The 16144-nt window shown below is 38.9% G+C and overlaps 2 protein-coding genes across 2 annotated transcripts; both read right to left on the minus strand.

Moving 5' to 3' along the window:
* Positions 1–305: 305 nt before the first annotated feature.
* On the minus strand, positions 306–1577 carry LOC132703712 (uncharacterized). Its single transcript, XM_060673140.1, has 3 exons — positions 1426–1577; positions 1255–1369; positions 306–497 (listed from the first exon to the last, which is right to left on the minus strand). Exons 1-3 carry the CDS (start codon positions 1521–1523, stop codon positions 351–353), a joined length of 360 nt encoding a protein of 119 aa, XP_060529123.1. The 5' UTR covers positions 1524–1577; the 3' UTR covers positions 306–350.
* A 1564-nt stretch (positions 1578–3141) lies between these two features.
* Positions 3142–15437, minus strand: LOC132703992 (glycine dehydrogenase (decarboxylating), mitochondrial). Its single transcript, XM_060673578.1, has 7 exons — positions 15211–15437; positions 13132–13377; positions 11147–11352; positions 8262–8413; positions 7817–8205; positions 5572–6462; positions 3142–4062 (listed from the first exon to the last, which is right to left on the minus strand). The coding sequence occupies exons 1-7, from the start codon at positions 15391–15393 to the stop codon at positions 3163–3165; spliced, it is 2967 nt and encodes a 988-aa protein (XP_060529561.1). The 5' UTR covers positions 15394–15437; the 3' UTR covers positions 3142–3162.
* Between the last annotated feature and the right edge of the window lie 707 nt (positions 15438–16144).

Here is a 16144-nt window from a genome sequence, read left to right on the forward strand (position 1 = left end):
TCCATATGGAACCCGGAACCCTGCGATCTAATGGAACCAGAGTTTTCCGATGATAATTTACGAGATATAAAATTGCTTTTATGGATAATTTAACGAATTAATCGAGTCGGGCGTCTTTTATGTCCAAAATTTCATGTAAATAAAGTGAAACTCGCCAATTTCAGTGCCAAACACTTCATTGTTGTTGGTCTAATTTATTACCCTGAGGATCTACAAATTTCGTCATTTTTACCTTTAGTAATATGTTTAAAACTTTCGAAGTCTCTGTCAAAATTGTTTGGTTGTCAATGCTAATGTGAAATGAAATGAAAGACAAATTTTGAAGTCCTTCGTTTATTTGAATACTGCTCTCAAGCAGACTGACCATACACTTTGACGTTGAAGTGCAAGCCCTGGCCCAGCTTCGAGGTCAGCTCCACGGTAACCTGGTTGTAGTTGATGCCTCCGTCTTTCACCTTCACCGACCCTCCGCGGTTATCGGAGTCCAAATCCCTAATCTGCGAAGAAGCATCGGATAAAAACTTATAGCAATGGTTCTGGAAAAATTCGACAGAGTTGTGTTCTCTCCCTACTTATCATATTAGAAGGGCTCTTCGACAGATTCGTGATATGGAAACTAGGAACACTGTCATCTATCTTGGGGCAAAACCAACTAACAAAGGAGGCCCCGAGCCAGAAATCCAGAGAAGGATCGGGATGGCAGAGAAGCTTTGGGTGGACTGGTTAAAATCTGCAAATACCACAACATTCGGAACATGACCGAGATGAGGCTTCTCAAAGCGTTTGAAATGATATGCCACTGCATGATGTTACGGATCTGAACTAAATATTCCGGATCATGAAAGGCAGAAGCGTATACCAAAATACTTTGGTCACGTGATTTGGAAGGACGGTATGGACTGTAAGACTGTGATCCGAGGGAAAGTAGACGGCAAAAGAAAGAGAGGTAAATCACCAGTTAGATTTATATACCAGATCAAGAACCCTAGAAGAAACATGCCAGTAGCAAAAGTTATGAGAACCCTAGACGATAGGGAAGCATGCACCATGAATCAGTCAGTCAGTCAGTTGTTCGACTGTCATCTAACCAAATGCCAACGCAGTCTAGCGAAGGTAGATAGGGCTGCTAGTGTCAGGCCACTCGCCCATGGACGATCGAGAAAGCGTAAAGTTGATGTATACCGCGCCATCTGTGGTACGGCGGCGACACCGCTACAGAAATGTCAATAACATGGGAAATTTCTTAAAACTTACGTCGATGCAAGTGATCGGGATCGAGTTCAAGATCGAGTCCGGGCACGTGATCTCTTTACTCTTGACGGTCAGGAAGAAACCGTCCTCGCTGATGTCCTTGTCGCACACCAACTGCCTGAAACGCGAGGCGGCTGGTCGAATCGGTTAAAGGGACAGTGGCGGAGCACTTACGTGGCCAGCGTCGGGTCCGGGCAATCGAAAAGGTTTTCACCGGCGACCAAGTAGGTCGCGATTGCGAAAAAAAGACACAAAGTCAATAGGTTCGTCATCGTTATGTTAACGGAATGCGGTTCGATGTCGTTCTGGACGTATTAATACGTCGCAGATTCCTATCAAGCAGGTAAAATGCGCATTCGAATACAGAATCACAACAACCACTTGGAGATAAACCTATCGTACATAGGAAGGTCTGAGTCATTCCTGCGATTAAAAGAGGGCAAAATATTTGGTCGTTTTTCACCACACGATGATAGGCGTATTTTTATAATAATAATCTCTCTGATACATTTCTTAAGTGTTGACAATTTGTTTTTACTGTGCGTTTCGAAACTTTTCCGGAGAAAGTTTAAAAAGGTTTTCAAGTTTCAATCACATATGAATACTACTCTAGTGCTAACGTAACAATTCAGATTCCAGATTGTGAGAGCCAGAAATCTGCCGTTCTTGGATATTCGAGTTTTGTAGTGTTTAACAAAGCAATGCTTGGGTATTGCGCTAGGAATTCGTTTGCCTTTATCTCCCTGTAGAGCTTGTCATGATTCTATATTTTTATTTTATTTTTTTAAAGAAGTCTACCTTCCAGACATGAAGCCCAACTAACAGCTAGGGTGTAGTTAAAGAGACATTGCAAGTAATGACGATATCACGAAACAACCTTAATGATATATAATAAATAAACTCTAATAAAGTCTAATAAAAAACAGTAGAATGGGAAAAGACTGAAATTAATAATTATAGTTATAGTTTTTTACCTCCAACTTATAGCTTAGACCGAGTTATAAAATATTTTTATCAATTCTGTACTTTTGTTGTAATATACGATAAATCCATTGGTTTTTGAGGCTTCTGTGAGTCACAAAACACAATCTCTTAAACACCAATGACGAAAATGTTGAATAATAATGCCCCCAACATTGAACCTTGAGGAACGCCTGGGGAAGCGGCCGTCGGAGGTGCGACCATCGAGATAGACGTTTTAGAATTTATATACAGGGTGTTGTCTATTTGATTGTCAATAATTAACGTCTTGGGATACACGGCGATAAAGTTTATATATTTTTAATATCTCTAATACCACTTTAGACACTTTAATGAAATGTGGCACACATGTATCACGAGCCATTATTTAGTGTAATTGTGCAGAAAGGCTCAACGGCCATAATTATCGCCGTTTTTTTTTGCCATTTAATGCTATTTAATTTAATGTCGCTCTTTTCTTCTTATGTAAAAACCATTTTGAAATAAGCGATACAATTGATGAAAATTGATATGACGAAACTACTAATTGACACCTCGGCCTTCTTTGAACAATTTTTTCAGAGGACGAAGAAATTTTGTATTAAATGAAGACCCGGAAATTGGTATTATCGTAAAAGGAAATTTGAGTTTTATTGCGCAACCGCTCATAGTTGCTGATAATTCGGTTATTTTCAATTTGATTCACGGAGTGAGTAAAAGTCAGAAATATACAGGATGTTCCGTTTAAAAAGGAACAATTTTCCTCATTTTTTCTTAAACCCTATATCAAATTGTTTTTTTTCTGTTTTTACCGTCGCCAATTACAAATCTGTGAAATTTCATAGTCGCGTGAAATCCGGTGATTTGGTCTTTCCCACCTTCCCTAACTCTCGGCGTAGGAACTGAAAAAAAAAAAACACCAAAAGGGTTTCGCGACGTTTATTCGAAGTCTCAGTAGGTGTACTCGTCGAGTATGGGCGGACACGTGCACACCAGGTGCTTGTCGCCGTAGATGTCGTCGATCCTCGCCACGGTCGGCCACACCTTGTGGTCGGGTTTGACGAAGGGCGCAGGGAAAGCGGCCTGTTCCCTTGTGTAGGGCCTCTCCCACACGCTGCTCGTCACCATCTCCTGCGTGTGCGGCGCCATCTTCAACGGGTTCATCCGCACGTCCATTCGTCCCTCTTCGATGTCCCTGATCTCGCCCCTGATGCAGATCAGGGCGTCGCAGAACCTGTCCAATTCCTGCTTATCTTCCGACTCAGTAGGTTCTATCATCAAGGTTCCTGCGACCGGCCAAGACATGGTAGGCGCGTGGAAGCCGTAGTCCATCAACCTCTTGGCGACGTCGGCCGCCTCGACGTTGGCCGTCTTCTTGAACTCCCTCACGTCGATGATGAACTCGTGCGCCACCAAGCCGGACGATGCGCTCTTGAACAGGGTCACGTAGTGCGGCTCGAGCACTTTCGACATGTAGTTCGCGTTCAAGATGGCCACCTGGGTGGCCTTGCGCAGCCCACGCGGCCCCATCATCTTGATATACGCCCAGGATATGGGCAAGATGGCGCTCGAGCCGAAAGGCGCGGCGCTGACCACGCCGTAAGCGGGGGAGTCGGCGCCGAGGGGATTAACTACGGGATGGCCGGGGAGGAAGGGGGCCAGGTGGGATTTGACGCCGATGGGGCCCATGCCGGGGCCCCCGCCCCCGTGCGGTATGCAAAAGGTCTTGTGCAGGTTGAGATGCGACACGTCGCCGCCGTAGTCGCCGGGTCTGCACAGGCCCACCTGGGCGTTCATGTTGGCACCGTCCAGGTACACCTGGCCCCCGTTTTTATGGGTGATGTCGCACACCTGGAAGGTTCGGCCACTCAGAACTCAGGCTTTTTGTCGCACTTGAAACAATTTTGGACCTCGTATACCACCACTTGATTAGTCCAAACGGTATAACTTTAAAGAGTTGTTATGATATGAAAGAAAAAAAACTGTTTACCATCGATTGTTATTCGTCGATTCGATCAATCCAAGTTGTCGCGCCGAATTTCCGGCTTATATCGGAAATTCTGACTTGTTTCTTAGAGAATTGTGACTTATTTCAAAGAATTTTTGACTAATTTCAGAAATTCAAACTTTTTTCTCAGAACTTTTGACTTAAAGCTGAAATTTTAACTTGTCACGCCGAATTTCTGCCTTATATCAGAAATTCCGACTTGTTTCTTAGAGCATTGCGACTGTTCTAAAAATTTTCACTAACTTAAGAAAAACTAACTTTTTTCTCAAAATTTTTGACTTACACCTGAAATTATATTATTATATCAGAAATTCCGACTTGTTTTTTAAAGAATTGTGACTTTTCCCAAGAATTTTTGACTAATTTCAGAAATTCAAACTAAACTTTTTTCTCAGAATTTTTGACTTGAAGCTGAAATTCTAACTTGTCAAGCAGAATTTCTGGTTTATATTGGAAATTCCGGCTTGTTTCTTAGAGAATTGCGACTTTTTTCGAAGAATTTTTGACTAATTTCAGAAATTCTAAATTTTTTCTGAGAATTTTTGACTTACAGCTGAAATTCTGACTTGTTACGCCGAATTCCTGGCTTATATCAGAAATTCCGACTTGTTTCTTAGAGAATTGTGACTTTTTTCCAAGAATGTTTGACTAATTTCAGAAAAGTCTAACTTTTTTCCTGAGAATTTCTGACTTGTTTCTCGAAAAATTCTGACTTGTTTCCAAAACTTTTTGACTTATATTGGAACGGAATTTTTCTAAAATTAATCAGAATTTTTGAATCGGATATTCTTTTAAAATAATTCAGAATAGCTGAAGTCAAAATTTTTAAATTAGGTGGGAACTGTCAAAAATGCATGCGGTAAAATCGAAGTTTTTGGAAAAAAAAGTTTTTTATACGTTCTGATTAACTTACAAATTCTAACTAGTTTTCTTGAAAATCTGACTCAATTAAGATCCTCTGAGCTATTTTCCAATAATGTTCACCTTTTTTTTTAATTTTCATTTTACTCAGAAATTTATTATAGCTATTAATTATTTTATTATATTTACTATAGCCATCTTCCAGAAATTCCGTTTTATTTTGCAGAAAATTCTGACTTGTTTCTCAGAAATTCTTTTTTTCTGACTCATATCGGAAATTCTGTTTGGTTTCTCAGAAAATTCCGATTTGCTTTTCAGGAATTTCTAACTTCTCACTTATATCAAAAACTGCGACTTGTTTCTCAGAAATTTTGACACACTTCTCGGAAATTCTGACCAGCCGGAGCCCCATCTATGAGCGAATATCTTAAATAAGTGTAACTCTCCGCTAAAGTTAGGAACGTAAAAATGAGTAACAAGTCCCGACGTACCTCAGCCACCGTATCTTCGAAGACACCGTTCGTTGAGGGATATGTGATCATCAGACACGAGAGCCGGTTCCGGTACTTCTCCGCCTTGGTCCTCAAATCCTCCACGTCGATGGTGCCGTCGCCCCTCACCCTGACCGCCTCTACCCTCATGCCCGCCATCTGAGCGCTGGCGGGATTCGTCCCGTGGGCGCTCACGGGAATGAGACACACGTCCCGGTGCTTGTCGCCCCTCGCCTCGTGATAGCACCGGATCGCTCTGAGACCGGCGTATTCGCCCTGAGCCCCGCTATTCGGCTGGAAACTGATCCGATCGTACCCTGTGATCGCGCACAGGTCCTTCTCCAACTCCGCGAAAAGCTGATGGTACCCGGAGGACTGATCGAGAGGCGCGAAGGGATGGACATCGGTGAAGTGCTTGAAAGAGCACGGCATCATCTCCGTCGTGGAGTTGAGCTTCATCGTGCACGAGCCTAAGGGTATCATCGCGTGCACCAACGACATGTCCTTGTTCTCGAGGATCTTCATGTAACGTACGATCCTAGTCTCCGAGTGGTGCGAGTTGAACACCGGATGCGTTAAAAAGGGCGAGGTTCTCTTGAACTGGGAACGGTAGATGGCGCGGTCTCGCACTCCAGGTTCCTCCACCAGGTCGCGGAAGTTGCGGTCGCAACCCATCGCGTAGAAGAGGTCGTCCACGTCAGCCGCTTTGACGGTCTCGTCGAGAGCGATGCCGACGGAGCCGTCCTCGTAGTACCGCAGGTTGATCTCTTTCTCGCTCGCTCTGGAGCGGATTTCGTCCTGGGGGAGCTTGGGCTCGCTCACGCGGACCGTGTCGAAGAAGAGATCGTTGGAGAGCACGTTTCCGTCGGTTTCGAGGCCGCGGTTTAAGACCTGGGGTAGCGAGAAGACCGAGAGTAGTAGTAGGGTTGCCCCTTTTCAACGCCCTCCCGTCCTCCAGATACAATTTTAAATGTCATAAGATGTGTTTTTTTTTTAAGTAGAAAGGTTTCGAATATGGCAAACTGAAAGTAACACTCGGCAAATAATACGAAAACTATAAACAATTTCTAATAAAAATTGTTCATGCAAAAGAAAATAACTTTTCGGAAAAATTAAGGAAATTTTTACTTCTATATAGTGTAGTCACTTAAGCGTGCGACTTATGGGAAAATTGTTTATTATATGCGTGTTCTATAGCCATTTTAAGCGGTTTTAAGTCAAACAGTATACAGGGTTGGTCATAAAATATAAAATTACGATTACAACTGGTGGTGCATTTTTTTCGTGTTTTTTTTTATAAAGAAGAAAGCTTTCAAATATTGAAAACTGAAAGTAACGCTACATTTTTAAATGTGAAAAATGTAAAAACTATAAACAATTTCCAAAATTTATTAACTTGCATAGGATGTCCATTAAATGAAGAAGCTAGTAGAAATTATGAAGAAGTTCAAAAGTTGATAACTAGCATAATTCAAAAGCGACATTCTCTATTTTATTTTGCTACCGGATTTTTCAAATAAAATATAATAGGGTTACCTGCGGTTGATCTTACGGTTTTCAGGATATTTTGTATTTTATGAAACATGGCAATAAAAGCGAATTCTATTTCAATGGTAAAATCTACTAGGGATTTCTGACCATGAGGGCAATCTGGAACCAAACCTTCTCAACTTAAATGATAAATACTTGTCTGGAACATATTTTTCTTTTAAATTATTATTATTAAAATTATTCGCTTAAGCGCAAACTATCTTCCAGCTTATTCGGGAGAGCCTAGACCAAAATGCCCTAATGACAGTGTATTATGCTATATTTCATTCCTACATATCATATGGCACAATATTATGGAAAAACTCTGTCAATGCTGTTCAAATATTCAGGATACAGAAAAGGGTTATAAGAATTCTTGCTGGGGCTAAGCACAATGAACACTGCACTCCATATTTTAAAAAATATAAGATAATGACACTGCACTGTACTTATATTCTCCATAATCTGTTAGAAATTCACAGACATACTAATATATTTGAAGGTGTTACTCATAGTTATCCAACACTTGCAAAAAATCCTATAAGAGTTCCAAAGCACAGACTTGTTATGTCAGACAAAAATTCCTCAAACATTAACTTGTACATGCTGCCAGATATGGTATTACAATAGCCCGTGGAAGTTTCTTTCAACAAAAACGTATTAAAAAATTACTGGTTATTACCGGACACGAGATATGTAGGAAGGGACTACCTACCAAAGCCATGTGGTGGACCTTGGTGGCGATGTCCTTCAGCCCCTGCGGACCGTGATAGACGGCGAACATGGCGGACATGTTGGCGAGCAGGGCCTGCGCGGTGCAGATGTTGCTGGTGGCCTTGTCGCGTCTGATGTGCTGCTCTCTGGTTTGCAACGCTAGCCGATAGGCGTCTCTGCCGGCAGCGTCTCTGGTGACCCCTATCATGCGTCCCGGCATCAGCCGTACCAGCGACTGATTGCAGGCGAAGAACCCGGCGTGGGGTCCTCCGTACCCGAGCGGTACCCCGAGACGTTGCGAAGTACCGACGGCTACGTCGACGCCGAATTCGCTGGGAGGACGCAGCAGGGTGAGGCTTAGGAGGTCGGTGGCGCAGCACACCAGGGTACCTACGAAAGGACGGGTGGGTTTTCTCGGGCGTGCGATGGGCGCGGGCGAGGGGTACCGTGAGAATGGGCGGTCTCCGCCACCGCGCTAAAGTCCTTCACGTTGCCTTCGGTGTCCGGGTACTGAAATAGCACCCCCGCCATGTCGTGGTTCGAAAAGTCCGACTCGAAGACGTCGACCACCTCCACCTCCAGGCCCAAGGAGGAGAGCCTGCGAGATAGCCCGCCAGATAAGGGCACGTGGAAGGACGCATAATTTGAATGTATTAATTAAGAATTGGTTTTTATATAAAAATAGAACGTGATTTTTATTATTATAATACGACCAAAAATATAGTGCGTTTATTGCTTTGACGTTTTAAGTATTTTACGGTACCTTAAGCGGAGGAGATACGAAAAAAAGTTTCGTGTCAGGAAGATTGAAAATATTATAATTTTGTGGACACACGGTGTCTCAAAAGTATCCTCCTCGACATCAACTTTGTTATTTTAAATGGAACACTCTGTATATTTCGACATTTTTGGAATCCTTGGTTAAAATAAAGGTCACTTTTTAAGCGATTCCTATCCAAATTTTGCCTAAATTTCCTATCCAAGTTTAGGCATAAATTGGGATTATGTGTTTTTTTTTCCATATTTTGATTTCTCCATATACAAATTTACAAAATCTCAAGATTTTCCAATATTTTTATTCAGATATCAGTTCTAGGACAAAAAATAAGGTAAGTTTGTACTCTACCTTATATTTAAATTTAAATTACTTTTTGAGGTTTAAATAATTTAGAGGTTAAAAATTGAGATAAGAGATTCTTGCAATAAATAATAGCGATGCGGTTAGAAATGCGTATTGCAGAGGATGGACAATATATTAAAAATATCTTACAGTATCACCATATTTCAGTTTTTTTTTAGTTATTTGTTTCTGCTTTTTTTTGTTTTATAGTGGACCCCCTCATATACCACTTGATCATAAAAATTTAATCTATTTATATTTTTTATAAGTACTTATGATTTACTTACGATTTTTTAATATTTTGATTTCAACAACATTTTTTTATAATGAAAAGTTTAAGCACTTTTAATTAAAAAATGGATTAAAAATCAAACGTAAGAGATAAATTTATGAAATTTTTAACATCCATGATCAAATGCTTTATTTTCATACTGTTAACTCTTTTAAGTTAAAAAATGAGAATTTAGCTGATTTCTTGGTATAAAAAAACTTTTCTTTTATAGGACACATGCTTTATCCATTTAAGTTTAAGATTCCGGAAGAAAATTTCACGGCTCGTCATTAGTTTAAACAAAATGTCTTTATTTATGACAGCGCGCCGAAGGTCTCGAACTGCATTGAAGGTTTTTTATTAGTGATAATTAATTGTAATAATTAATTACAATTTACCAAACAGCGTAAATTTAGAAAAAATAATCAGCATCACCAGTCAAAACCCGCGCTCCTGACTGTTTGCATAATGGGGAGCGCGAGTCTGGGCCGTAGTTCGGCAAGTGACCAGCGACGATCGGTGAGAGGGCGCCACCGTCCACGCACAACGCTCGCTGAAGCCTATCGTCAGCCGCCGGCCATTCACTTGCTCCGCGCGTGCGTGGCATAAGGTTTTGTATTTTGTTCTCGATTTACCTCGAATAAACCACTTTTTACTGTTTAATTTATGTGCAATCATTAAGTTAAACTTTAAATTTTTAAAACTGCTATGGTCTATATTTATTTTTTCTAGGTAATTTAGTAAATTAACAAAAGAAAAACCGCTCCGTTACGATTTTCATTTGTTTTTCGCGTATCCGAGCAAATCATATCAGAAAAAGTTAATCATGATGCAAGTTCAGTACATTTATCTAATATTAAATTGATAGAATTTTTGAAAACTGAATTTGGTGCCGATAAAATTAAAAAAATCAAGTATTTGTCCGATGGAGCAGCTTCACATTATAAAAATTAATATAATTTTGCCAATTTAGTTAATCATAAAAATTATTTTGGTGTTGATGCTGCGATTCAAACACTTAATTACAATAAAAATACTCTCCAATTTCATTATTACAAACCATTGCTAGAATGCAGGCTCGTTTCAGAGGACGAAAAAGTATTTATTAACAAAGTTTTAAAAAAATAATAATAATAACTGACGACAAATTCACAATTTAATTATTTAAGCTTGTTTCATCTATTCAATATGTTATGATTGTATTCTTTATAATATTGTTAAAAAAATAAAATTTTATTATTAATAATTATAACAAAATAACATAAATAATAATACATACAATATTTTGTATTATTATTTTAAATTATCACTAATAAAATCTTCAATGCACCCCGAGACGCTCGGCGCCCGGCGCGCTGTCATAAATAAATTCATTTTGTTTAAACTAATGACGAGCAATGAAATTTTCTTCCGAAATCTTAAAGTTAAATAGATAAAACACGTGACCGATAAAAAAATGATCAGTTAAATTTTCATTTGTTAACTTAAAAGTTACTTAACATAAAGAAAATAAACAAACAATTTGAAGTCGTCAATATATTCTTAAAGTATAGACGTTTGACTATGGATGCCGAAAATTTCATAAATTTATCTCTTACGGTTGATTTTTAATCCACAGCCTACTGCAATTACAAAGATTTCAAAATACACCTCGGAGTTTGGTACGATTTTTTGAAGTATTTTAATAAAACAGGTAGAAAATTACTTAGGCAAGAAGTAATAATAACAATCCCCTGCATGCTGTGGATAATTGACAAGTTTTGTAAGCAAATAATGTTTAATAATGTTTACACCTCTTTATGCGAAATAATAAAGGTGTTAAAATGTAGTGTTTTTAGCCACTATTACACGCTCGGTGTACAATTAAAAAACTGATTTTGTTTATTATTATTATCACGCTTTTTTTTTTCGACGTTACAGGACGGTTCGTGGCGTGGTACCTGGTTTGGACCACCGAGATGGTCTGCGGGTGCAGTTTGTCCGACACCAGGAGCTTCCGCCTCCTGTTGTGGCGGTAGCAGAGCGAAAGGGCTTCGGCCGCCGCCGTACTTTCGTCCAGAAGGGACGCGTTGGCCACCTCGAGCCCCGTCAGCTCGGAAACCATCGTCTGGTAGTTAAGCAGCCCTTCTAATCTACCTTGGGCGACCTACAGTCGTACAGGCTCCCATAAACGCGATTTCGCTGGTAGATAGGTCTGTTCATAGACAGAAGGAAATGACCAATTGCTTTTGAATCGAATTATCCAAGGGTGGTCATTGACATACAATGCAACAAGATTATTACCTAAAGTTTCGGAATTTAAATTCAGGTAAAATTGTGGTCCGTAATAGAAAATAATTTTATGCCTGCCTGTGTTTAAGATTCTTTGGTTTAGTATACTACTTAGTTTCAGATTATTAGTAATCATTTTTATTTAATGTGTAATGCAGCGTGTGTTGAATCGTGTGTATCTCAGGAGATGCTCCCGACCAAATGTAGAAAACACTATTCTATTGAGACTAAGGAAGTTATAAACAATGTTTATTTGACTCTCAAGGTCGTGCCAGCAGGCAAGCATCTTTAGAAGAAACGGCCCCATTGACGAAAATTCCAACATCAACTGTATGGAAAATTGTGAATAATCCCATTTCAGCGAGGAGAAAAAGAGGCGATGCTGACATTTTCTCGAGTGCAGATGAAAGTGATTAAGATATAATACGGCGTAAAATTTACCAGTTATACGAGGAACAAAGCGTGGCTACATTAGATATTTTAATTAGGAGGCTTGAAAAAGATGAAACCGGTGTTAAATGTGGCAGAACTACCTTATGGAAGTGTATTCAACACATGGGTTTTAAATTTAAAAAAATTGACAAAAGGCAAGTTTTAATGGTATCTTTTAGAATTCGGAAATGGCGACTGGAATATCTAGAAAAAACTAGGATTTACAGAGAACAACAAAAGCCAATTATTTACTTGCAAAAACCTGGTTCGACACTTATGATACCCCGGAGAAGGGTTGGGTTGACTCAACTGATAAGTGTACAACAAACGCGCTATCAAAAAGTGGTAAAAGAATAACTATTTTGCAAATGGACTTTCTCTGTCTGCGAAAAATATTAAAGATTCTTCTCTGGATTACCATGAAGACACCACCACCGATTTATTTAAAAACAAACTAGTTCCAAACATTCCTCCTAATAGCGTCATTGTAATGGACAATACAAGTTATCACAGTAGACAGTTGACTAAAACCCCTTCCTCGTGTGACACAAAAGCAACAATCCAAAACTACATGTATAATAACGACATTTATTTTCACGAAGATTATACCAAAAAGCAATTAATTGAGGTTCTACAAAGCTTGAACCTACAAAAGGAATACGTCGGTGATAATTATGCAAAAAATCTAGGGCATACAGTTTTAAGGCTTCCACCTTACCACTGCATATTTAATTCCATTAAACATGTTTGGCACCAACTGAAATCTGCCATTCGTCGTAACAATGTTTTTCCCCGTGTTAACTCCAATGTCCTCAAACTTATAGAAACCGAAGTTTTTAACATCCCTCCACAAAGTTGGGCAAATTCTGTTAAACATATAGAAAAAGCAGAACAATCGCACATCCATATTGCAAATAATATAGAAAAAATAATAATTAGAACAGGCGATGATAGCGATAGTGATACTGATATATTATGTGAATAATTTTAAGTAATTTAAGTAGGTAATAAAAATAATTTGTAATTTTATTTTAGATTGAAACATAAATACATACATAAATAAATAAAAATTGTTTAGTATCTTTCCTAACAGAACCCCAAATAATTAAATTCTAAGCAAAGTACGGATCTGTTCGGCCATATTTCATTCTTACAGCTTGCCCGGGTCTTTCCTTAATTCGTATCAGTTAGTCACTTTCTTATATCTATGAACAGACTTTACCTCCGGTTGATACGGGGTGTACTGGGTGGTCCAGCCCGGGTTTTCGAAGATGTTCCGCATGATGGTGTGCGGCACGCAGCAGTTGTGGTAGCCCATACCGATGTAGGAGCGCCACACTTTGTTTTTCTCAGCGATTTGGCGGATGCGCCGGACCAGGTCGTACTCACCCAGGGGTTCGCTTATGTCTAGTAATTTGTTGAGGGAAATATTCGAGGGCACCGCCTTATCAGTCAACTGATCCAAACTCTGAAAAGCATGGTCGGGATTTAATGACGTCACACGGGCCCTAAAGCCTAAACTTAAGCAGAAGCAGAATGACAGAAGTTATCTAATTTTTTTTTCTATATTCTCAATTTAAATTTAGGTTTTACTTTAAGCCGTTTTCGAGACATTTACATTTTTTGACTCTTTGCTCAAACAACAACATGAAGATCCTAATTTTGTTTAGAAAAGATTATTTATTGACGAGGCTACTTTTACCGGTAATTTTCATAAGAGGCGTTAGTGGGAATTGAGAAATTCTCATTTCAAATGGACACGAATACGAGATAAACGCGTAAATAATTATGTACTAACGACTTTTTTCCGTTTTTTTTTTTTTTTCGATTTTAATCCAACGTATTATTGTTTTTTTCTTCACATATTACTTATACTTAAAATACTTAAAATAAGACTTTGAGTTTTTGCTTGCTTTTGTAATTATTTTATTAAGTCAGATAACTAAAATTTTATTTGGTTGCAATTGTGTCGCTTATTTTCGGTGTTCGTAAGTTATAATAATAGAAAACCCAAAAATCTTGTCTTTAATTTATTCATAGGCAAAACCAATAAGTTGTGGTTAGTTTTGGTCGCATGGATTTCGTTTTGGTTATTTTTGATTAGAAGTAAACCCAAAAGCAAGTGTTACGACTACTAAAAGGACTTCTAAAAGTCGGTTCATAGGCTTTGGTTAGTTTTAGACGGGTTGGTTTGGTTTGGGTTGATTTAAATTAAGCTCACAAGTGAGAGTTATAACTATTCAAAGTATCATGACTATTAAAAGTAAATTCATAGGCAAAGTGAATTGGTTTTGGAGAGTTTTAGTTAATTCTGATTAGATTTGGTTAGGAATGGGCCTAAAAATAGGTCTCATGACCATTAAGTCCATTCATAGGCAAAACGAATATATTTTGATTAGTTTTGATCCTATAAGCTTGCTTAGTTTTGCTTAGTTTTGATTAGAAGTAAGCCCAAAAGTAAGTGTTATGACTTTGAAAAGTCCCATGACTTCTAAAAATCCGTTCATGGGCAAAATGAATAGGTTTTGGTTATTTTTGGACGGTTTGGTTTGATTTGGGTTGGTTTGAAGTAAACCCAAAAGTGAGAGTTATAACTATTCAAGGTATCAAAATGAATAGCTTCTGGTGAGTTACAGGTGAGCCCAAAAGTAATGATTGCTAAAAGTCCGTTCCAGGGAGGAATTAATAGGTTTCGCAAAGAATTGGAGCTTTATCTCGTTCTTGTGCGTAACACCTATTACTAAATACTATTGCTTACGAAAAAACAAAATAGGCGCATCATTGTAATCGACACCAGCTGAGGGGTTCAATCCCTCTGATTATGATGCAGTTTAGTTAAAGAAAAATAAAATACATTCCATTCTAACAACTTCGAGCGATAGATGCAAAACAATTTAAATATGTTAATTTACGAACCAAACATATTTCGAACGTTTAATGTGAAAATCCGTACCTACCAATTCAATATTTTCCGTTTCCGTTGTTCGTTGTTATTGTTTTGGTTAGTTTTTATGTTCCCCTTGTTTGTTCTGTGTTAATTAAAAAAACCCACAATATTTTTAAATTTTTGTACTTGATGGTTGCCTCTAAGATAGCCTATTTTCAGGTATCGGTATTTTCCTCAAACAAAAGGATATTTTTATCTAAAAACGTTTAAAAAATATTACTTGTGATTAAAAAATGAAAATATCCACGTAAGAAAAGTATGGAGGCGAAACAAAACTAACCAAAACATGCATTGGGGCCCCTTGTATTTTGTTTTTCCGAACGTTTTATAACCGCTTTAAGAAAATTCCATTACCTTATACCCGATGTGGTCCAGCATGGCGATAATGTCGGCATTACGCGGACCGATGTGTCTGTCGGGAAACTCATCCTTGTGCGGAAAAAGCGCCGCTTCGCTTTTGGAAATCGCCGAGCTGAAAAATCGACGACTCGATTTGGCATGATTGATTTTCGAGAAGAAAACCGCGCGATTGTACATTTTAATCCGGCGAAAACTTGTCTCCGCGGCCGAAGATAATTGAACGTCCCCCTGATAAAGAGGACCCGGGGTCACAGGCCAAGATTCGTGGCAGATTGCGGCTTAATCGCATGGCTGGAGAAATATTTGTGAAACTCTTATCTCACGACGAAAAACATAAATTATTAGGAAACCCCAATTCGTCGGGCAAACACGCAAATTTGTTTGTTAAATTCATAGCTAACGAGCCTTCCGATTTACGATAAACCGATCGCAGCGCCATCTATGAAAACTCCTTCTAAGTGTCTACTAGTCAGCCGAACGGAATTTCCAACTGAAATGGAATAATTCTCTAGTTAATGTTTAGTTTTCCGCGCGGCGCGAGCAGATTCGGTTTGTGCGGATTTCGCAAAAGCATTTAACCCCGATTCGTCGCGGTTTCAAATTTTCGTAATTGCGCCATCTAACGCGTGCCCCTTGAAACGCGATACATTTTCATAGTTTTACGGTGTAACGCCAGATGGGTAAGCGAAAGCCAGTAATTTTACAGTTGAAATTGAGCTTTATCAGTTTGTTAAGTTCGACTGCGTAGAATTCTACGGCAGGAATACCTCCAGCGAGGCGATTAAAACTGTGTTTTACCTAATATTGTGAAAGAATGATTTGAAGCGTGCTCGATGATTTTTGCGGTCAGTGATTTATAGCCAATTTCGGGACGCAAAACAACATCCGTTTTAGTTGCAGTTTGAATAATGCGTACGAAGAAAGTCTT

Source organism: Cylas formicarius, unplaced genomic scaffold (assembly GCF_029955315.1).
Source record: "Cylas formicarius isolate icCylForm1 unplaced genomic scaffold, icCylForm1.1 PGA_scaffold_6__28_contigs__length_40554024, whole genome shotgun sequence".
In the NCBI taxonomy this organism is placed as follows: Eukaryota; Metazoa; Arthropoda; class Insecta; order Coleoptera; family Brentidae; genus Cylas; species Cylas formicarius.

What these genes read in the sequence shown, in the direction of transcription:
- LOC132703712 (XM_060673140.1), bottom strand. Translation starts at nt 1,523, where the DNA reads ATGACGAACCTATTGACTTTGTGTCTTTTTTTCGCAATCGCGACCTAC. An exon ending in CCGGACCCGACGCTGGCCAC is followed by an intron (nt 1,370 to 1,425) that starts GTAAGTGCTCCG and finishes CTCGCGTTTCAG; the next exon opens with GCAGTTGGTGTGCGACAAGG. An exon ending in TCCCGATCACTTGCATCGAC is followed by an intron (nt 498 to 1,254) that starts GTAAGTTTTAAG and finishes GCTTCTTCGCAG; the next exon opens with ATTAGGGATTTGGACTCCGA.
- LOC132703992 (XM_060673578.1), bottom strand. Translation starts at nt 15,393, where the DNA reads ATGTACAATCGCGCGGTTTTCTTCTCGAAAATCAATCATGCCAAATCG. An exon ending in AGGTCCACCACATGGCTTTG is followed by an intron (nt 6,463 to 7,816) that starts GTAGGTAGTCCC and finishes TCGCTACCCCAG; the next exon opens with GTCTTAAACCGCGGCCTCGA. An exon ending in TCGAAGATACGGTGGCTGAG is followed by an intron (nt 4,063 to 5,571) that starts GTACGTCGGGAC and finishes CGAACCTTCCAG; the next exon opens with GTGTGCGACATCACCCATAA.